This window comes from Pelmatolapia mariae, linkage group LG3_W (genome assembly GCF_036321145.2).
Source record: "Pelmatolapia mariae isolate MD_Pm_ZW linkage group LG3_W, Pm_UMD_F_2, whole genome shotgun sequence".
Classification (NCBI taxonomy): Eukaryota; Metazoa; Chordata; class Actinopteri; order Cichliformes; family Cichlidae; genus Pelmatolapia; species Pelmatolapia mariae.
Genome location: NC_086229.1, coordinates 13644912 through 13652523, shown reverse-complemented (window position 1 = coordinate 13652523; position 7612 = coordinate 13644912). Strand labels below are relative to the sequence as shown.

Here is a 7612-nt window from a genome sequence, read left to right as displayed (position 1 = left end):
TGGTTTGCACTGTTTATATATTTATATTGTTTACTGTAGGCATTGGTTAAAAAAGCTTTCTGTTGTGAAAAACTGAAATCTGGAAATGTGAATTGTTGTGCCTTAAGTTGTTAATGTTTTTACATATATTCTATTTGAAAATACTAAAATTTGTATATTTATAAATCGGACATTACAACCAGTTACTCACTACTTGAGTAGTCTTTTCACCAACTACCTTTTTACTCTTACTTGAGTAATTTTTTAGACGACTAGTTTTCACTTTTACTTGAGTAACAATATTTTAAAGTAATGCTACTCTTACTTGACTACAATTCTTTGGATACTTGGCCCACCTCTGGTGCTAACATAACTTTGCACAAAATAACACATTTTGCATCCATACTATAATAATATGACAGGAACTCTCAAGTAGCATTTAGTATAAAGTGCAACAAACTCTGCTTTAGCCTCACAAAGGGTATTTTCATTGCAAATATCTAGCGGAAATTAGCATCGGAGCTAGCGACAATTGGCATGCTATGCTAGTGCACATACACTGACTGGGACTTACCATGTGAAGCAACAAATGCTATATGGGGCTTCACAGTGCTTACGTAGGCTCACAGCGTTCGGAGTTCACTATCACTCTGAGTATTTTCACTGAAAAGACTGCTACTATTCTGTTAGCTTCTTCACCACACACGCAATTGATCTTTCGCTGTTGTGAGTAGAATGACACAATGATTAAATTAGCTTTTATTGATTAGCTTTTATTGTTTATTTTATTTTATTTTCACTTGCTACACACGGGACAGACTTGACTGGGGGAAAGAAAAACAGCGGGGAAGAGGGACGGTGATAAAGGGCAAAAAACAAAAACCAACAAAACAAACAGACAAAAAATACATATATCAATCACCTGGATCACCTGTTGAGAAAGAAAAAAGAGAAAACAAGCAAAAAAGAGAGAGCAATATAATAAACAACATCATCGAGATGATCTATGTGAATATGACAGTAAACACTAAATATTGAATATGATTGTGCAGAGGTAGGAGCCAAAAAGCCAAAAAGGGTGTAGTTTGTGTCCGTGAGCACCCGTGTGTACACCTGTGAGCATGAGCGCGCTTGTATTTAAAAGGTTCCTTCATGTAATGATCTGCTAGAGGGTGTGGGGGGGCCACAGCCCCGTCCTCCAGGGCATGAACCAGGTATGGAGGAGATCCAGGCTCCAGACATCCAGAGGACCTCAGAGCACAAGAGACCAAGGAAGACCAACGGAGGGGCAGCCGCACCACTATCCCAGAAAGAGCTGAGGAGGGCCCCAGATGAGGTGCAGTGACCATGAGCTCCGCCGGCAGCCAGCTGTGCCAGAGTGACCGAGCCCCAGGCCGAGAGGCCGAGGGCACCCCACCCCCGAAGGGGCCCAAGCGAGCCCCAGGCTCCAGGCCCCAACAAGCAGCCACCAAGGAGTGAGCCGGTGCGTACCTGGACGCCCATCCCCGGACACAAAGACCCACCAACGCACCGATGTCTGAGGGCGTCTGCCGCTGGCAGGGGGAGTGGTGGGGGGAGATAGGCCTCCATACCTTGGAGGGCCTGAGATGTCCCCAGAGAGGTGGCATCTGATACCCGATAGAACATTTATTCAATATATTACATAGGTGGTCCATTTAGGTTATTAAACATATGAGAGTGGCTTCTGTCTGCTAAGAGGTCATGAGTTTAGTTGGCGAGGTGAGAGGGGAGACATAGTGCACTGAGGTCGAGACATACAGTCTGCACACACACGTACACACATACACACACACACAGTATATAGACTTATTTTTAGGTAGAAGTTCAGACATATTTTGCTTGTAACTGCATTTTGTGCCTGCATAAGTGACAAGTTTGTTTTAGGACGTGCTGCTGATGTTCCAGACGATAAGTGAGCGTACAGCAACAACAGGATGCACCTGGCTTGGAGGCGAAGAAAATGTTCTTTTCTAACTGTGTTAAAGGTTGCTAACAGAACATTTGTGGTTTTGAAACTCATGCATGTATTGTACTTGTTTGACGCAAAGAGGGGGCGTCAGAAGACATACCCTGATGCTATAAAGACGACGGCTTGTGTATTGCTGGGCAGAGATCCTGCAACTGGCGTTTGGGCTGTGCAGGGCTCTTTTCCGGAAGATGATTGAATAAAAGAAATATAAAATGTTTTGACCACTATGAGTCGGGTTTTCTCTGTTCTATCATGGGGACAAAAGGATCTGGGTTTAACACCAGCCACTTCCAGTTTCGAACAATGGCGGCCACTGCTAAGTTTTTAATATTACTCTTATTACTCTTTCTGGGTCACAAAATAAACTTTTAAGATTTTTTCATGCGAGAATGTAGCTGTGTAAACTTCAATATCTGCTTGGATTATCAAGATATCACATATTAGTAAAAGTGCGCCGACATATTCCGAGACGTCTGTTTATCACCAGCTCAATAGCTAGCCGAGGCGATAACAGCAAACTCCCCGCACATCGTTTTCAAACCCCCGCGGTCTTTCGCTACTCAGGTTAAATGTGATATATTAGTCACTTAGATAACTGAGTAAATTGGTTTGGGTGAGATTAAAGTTATAGTTTTTACACACCTGAATAAACGTCTGATTAAACTGATTAAACAGAAGTGTGAGATGGTTGAGAGTTTACGCCAGTGTCCTGTTATATTTTAGATAGAAAAGATAGATAGAAAGGAGCCAAGTTTATTAAACCCCACTGAGACAACTGGTGACGCAAAACTGAAGGCTACACCGTCTAATTTCACAGCCGCTCACTTCCGGCCTTTGGAGGACCCGGCCCACGTAGACTGCAAAGGCCAGGTCCTCAGGAGGATGCAGCCTATGAATTTGGACACCCCTATAGAGTAGAAAGAAGAAGTTCGTTTCCCCTCCCCCTGAAGGATAGAGGGTACGGCATACCCCCACACCTCCTGCTTCATAGGGACCTGAGCATTGATGTCACACATACAAACGCACACTCAGATACTGCTACATATATCCACATGTGGGCATTTAGGAGAGTTGTGTTGAGCGCTGTAGATGACCATTAGGGGTGCGGCCACCAGGTATAAACTGTAAAGATCTGCGGGACTGCCCATCAGATCTACATGTAGCGTGATCTCCCAATGCGCACTGGTAATAAAGCTTTGATGAAAAATACTCCAACCTCATCTGACGCTTCTGCTCGAGCTGTGATATCAAAGGATTGGTGAGGTCAAGAAGTGAACCTCAACACCGTCTATGTCTGTGGCGTATTTGACTGGTACACGAAGGCACACAGAGGTGTCCAAGCAGCCCACATAGACTGTGGGAGGGTCAGACCAGTCAATGATTGGTTGCCCAGTGTATAGGGCTTTGGAATTGACGTAACCGCCCTATATATTGTTGGAGCGCTGCGCCACATTTGAAGTCCACGAATCAAAACAAACTGTGTTGGAAGAAAGATTGCTACGAACCATACCTAGAAGCAGCTTAAAAGAAAAAGGACGGTATAGAGACAGGTTGCATCCGGATGCAAAGAGACGGTACTTGCAAAAAATAGTCTGCATTGGAAATGTGGACACGTATGAAATAACGGCAGTGGAGTAGAAACCCTGAAGACCAACTGCTATTGACTTACCCTGATATATTTTCGTACCTTGTCTCTGGAGTCAGGGCACACACGGCGAACCAGTTTCGCAATTATAAATCTCTGGAGGCGCACATCCAATTCACCAAGGATTGGGTACAAGATTTGGCTATTTTTTATTTTTTTTTTGTCTGTCCCATTTGGTTCTTTAGCCGTCAGAATTGTTGTCTGAAGACCAACAAGGATACCAAATGGATTTATTTTGCCAAATGGATCATCATGGCATTGCCGTATTGGTCCATTTGATCAACCTTTGTTGTTATTATTTATTTTATTTTCAGTTGTTACAGATGAGACAGACATGATTGGGGGATAGGAAAGGGAGAAAGAAAGAGAGGAAGGAAAAGAAAAACAGAAGGGAAGAGGAACAGTGAGAAAGGGCACTTACAAAGACAAAGAGAAAAAAAAAATCTCCTGGATCACCTGTTGAGAGAAAAAGAATAGAAAACAAGCAAAAAAAACCAAAGCAACATACTAAACACAACACCATCATGTTAATCTAGCTAAGTGTAAACAGCAATAAATACTAAATATTGAATGTTGTTGTGCAGCACAGACAGCGCACAATGTGCTTTGAAGTAGCAGCTAAGAAAGGTGTAGTTTATGTCTGCGAACAGTGAACACCCATGTGCACACCCGTGTGGATCAGCGCGCTTGTATACAAAAGGTTTCTCTATGTAACGGTCTGCTAGAGGGTGTGGAGGGCCATAGCCCCGTCCCCCAGGGCATGAAGCAGGCATGGAGGAGATCCAGGCTCCAGACATCCAGGGACCCCAGAGTGCGAGAGCCCAAGGAGTACCACCGGAGGGGCATCCGTGCCACCCTCCTGGGAAGGGCTGAGGAGATCCCCAGACGAGGGGTCACCCAGTAGCCACGGAGCAGAAGCCAGAGGGGGCTGCACTGGCGCGCCCGCCGGCTCTGCCGGCAGCCAGCTGTGCCAGAGTGAACCGAGCTGCAGGCCCCGAGGCCGGAGGTTCGAGGGCCCCCCTTGCCCCGGAAGAGGCCTGACCGAGCGACAGGCACCAGGCCCCGCCAAGTAGCCACCGGGAGTGAGCTGGTGTATACCTGAGCGCCCAGCCCCGGACACCAAGAACCACCAATGCACTGATTTGGGTATTTTAAAGCCTCCACGTTGTGAGTACGTTGTCATTCAAACAAAGGCAAGTCAGCTTGAGTACTGCGAGTAAAATGAACTTGATTCCCCTCCCGAACATTCGGATTAATTAGTGCAAGCATAAATTCATTCATGAGGGGGAAACTACAGTGAGAACATGTGGAGGCTGTTAGATGGATAACATAGTGAGTTCAGTGCATTGATGTGACATTGTCCTGAAGAACTTCGTCATTCTCTATGGTTATCGTCCTAGGACCTGGCGTCCACATATGTGGACATCACATTTTGGGTTATTTAGACCAAAATACTCAATTTTGCTCTACCAGGGCCTGATGTCCACTTACGAGGACATTATACTGCTACTGTTCAATCGAAATTTTAAACAAATATCCACATATGTGGCTCTCATTTTTCTTAGAAACAAAAATCAGGTAAAAAAAAAAAATCTGGTAATTCTTTGTTTTTACATTCATCGGGACCCAACTTAGGAAGTTAAAGAAATTGCAATGATTTATTCATATTTATTATAAATAATCTCATCTCTGCTTTTCGCGGATGATGTGGTTCTGTTGGCTTCATTGGGTGAGGGCCTCCAGCTCGCACTGGAACGGGTCACAGCAGAGTGTGAAGCAGCGGGAGGATGAGGATGAGGATCAGCACCTCCAAATCTGAGGCCATGGTTCTCGGCCGGAAACACTGTTTTGGGCTGAGGTACAGTGTTTTAAAACTTGTGCAAACACAAAGCATGAAAGAGACAAATTTTGTGTGTGTGTGTGTGTGTGTGTGTGTGTGTGTGTGTGCGTGTGTGTGTGTGTGTGTGTGTGTGCCTTCTTTTGCAGTAGTGTAAAATTCAAATACATACCACTCAAAAACGGTCAAAAATGGAATAAATGTTTAAAATCATTTGCTGCCGACAGAAATGATGAGCTAATGAAAGTGGAATGATAAATGAAATGGATACATGGCTGATAGACACTGCTCGCTGCTGAATAAAATGATTGTGGTATGGCAGTATGGCTAAACAGGTGTTGGCTCAAAGCACAGGCACAATTGTAACAAAATCTTAAACTGTCACCTATCTGGAGTTTTGGACAATTAATTATTAGTGTAAAACAGGGGTCCCCAATCCCAGTCCACGAGGGCCGGTGTCCCTGCAGGTTTTAGATCTCACCCTGGGTCAACACACCTGAATCACATGATTAGTTCGTTACCAGGCCTCTGGAGAACTTCAGGACATGTTGAGCAGGTCATTTATCCATTTGAATCAGCTGTGATGGATCAAGGACACATCTAAAACCTGCAGGGACACCGGCCCTCGTGGACTGGGATTGGGGACGCCTGGTGTAAAATGATAAGCTGAATGTTACCAAGGTCCAGTTTACAATGGGTTCAACATTTGAACATGAAATGTGTTGTGGAGTTTTGAGTCCATCTGACAGAGTTCTGGCTCCACCACTCACAGACTACGTGGTGCTGAAGTTTTAAATCAGAGTAATGCTTTCTTGTTCTTTCCAGTCTGCCTACATTAGGCTACCTGAATGCAGATTTCACTTCAAGGTTGTGTGGTAAAAGTGTCATGGCTGACTGGTAGTTTCAGCTGCAGAGAGAAACTGATGGTTTATGAGCCAGCGACATGTGATAACATCAGCATCCAGATAAATATGTGCATTTGGAGTAATGGCAGATATCGTCCTGGTTAAAGGTGTGTGTAGAAACAGCTTGAATGCAAGTGTGTCTCTGCTTTTGTCCTCCTGAAACAGCCAACAACACTGACTGTTGCAGTGCTGTTTCACACACGCTCTGTGACATTTTTCAGAAGTGACCTGCTACATTTTACCGCTGTGACTGTGAACAGGTTCAGTCCTCTAATTAGAATTCTCGTACCTGCAGCAAGATTCATATTGGCCTTCTTTGAGGTCTCGTTTATTTAAGGGGAAAAGTTGTGTCAGTTACCTGTTGCATTAAAGTGTGATGACAACAGGTCTCGATCAAATGTCCATATGTGACGCGGTGGGAGTGAGACGCCTTCCACTGAGCCCTTATTCTCAGTGTGTAATGTAATGTGTGAAACACTGTTTTGGGCTGAGGGACAGTGTTTTAAAACTTGTGCAAACACAAAGAATGAAAGAGACAAATTGTTTGTGTGTGTGTGTGTGTGTGTGTGTGTGTGTGTGTGTGTGTGTGTGTGTGTGTGTGTGTGTGTGTGTGTGAGTGAGTGAAACAAACACAAGATACTGAGAAGAAAGTCTTATGTGTTCAGAAGGGCTCAACACAAAGTTTCTGCTTGCATCACATTCTTCTGCACCTCTGTGGTTATAAAAAGCAGCTGTATGTGAGTGTCAAATGTTAGTTGTGTTAGATTACCATTGTCAAGTTTAATAATCAAATTTGATATTTGAGTTGTTTGTTTACATTACAAGGAGATATCAGACCCCATAAAACCACAATCATATAGTCTGGATTATCAGAATCACTCATTTTTATCCTTATCTACTCTTTTTTTTCTCTGTGTGTTTATATACCACTGCAGCATGTCACTCAATTTTCTCCCACAGTTTGTGTTTACTTGTTTTGTCTTCCAAATACTGCAGGGTCTTTAATTTAAAACAGGAAACATGATGAGAGAACTATTGTGATTTGCAGCAATATAAATAAAGCTGAATATTACTCAGTATTAACACTGACTACTGTAGAGAAATGATTGTTATGAGAAATTATTCTCATCTTTGGAAGGTCAGGAGACACTTATCAATCAGTGTAAAAAGACTTTATTTATGATAAGCTCAGTGTTCAGATTGTAGACATCACAATATTTTTGATATCAGTCCTCTGATCACACATGTTTGCATGA

General features: G+C 43.6%; 1 protein-coding gene across 1 annotated transcript in view; it reads right to left on the bottom strand.

Moving 5' to 3' along the window:
• Window positions 1–2790: 2790 nt before the first annotated feature.
• LOC135932622 (GATA zinc finger domain-containing protein 14-like) overlaps window positions 2791–7612 on the bottom strand; it is a 30189-nt gene continuing 25367 nt past the window's right edge. Inside the window, exons 3-4 of the mRNA XM_065470115.1 lie at window positions 3247–3323; window positions 2791–2964 (exon numbers count right to left, since the gene is read on the bottom strand). Of these exons, the coding sequence (XP_065326187.1) occupies window positions 2791–2964; window positions 3247–3323 (251 nt within the window). The remainder of the gene's footprint in view (window positions 2965–3246; window positions 3324–7612) is intronic.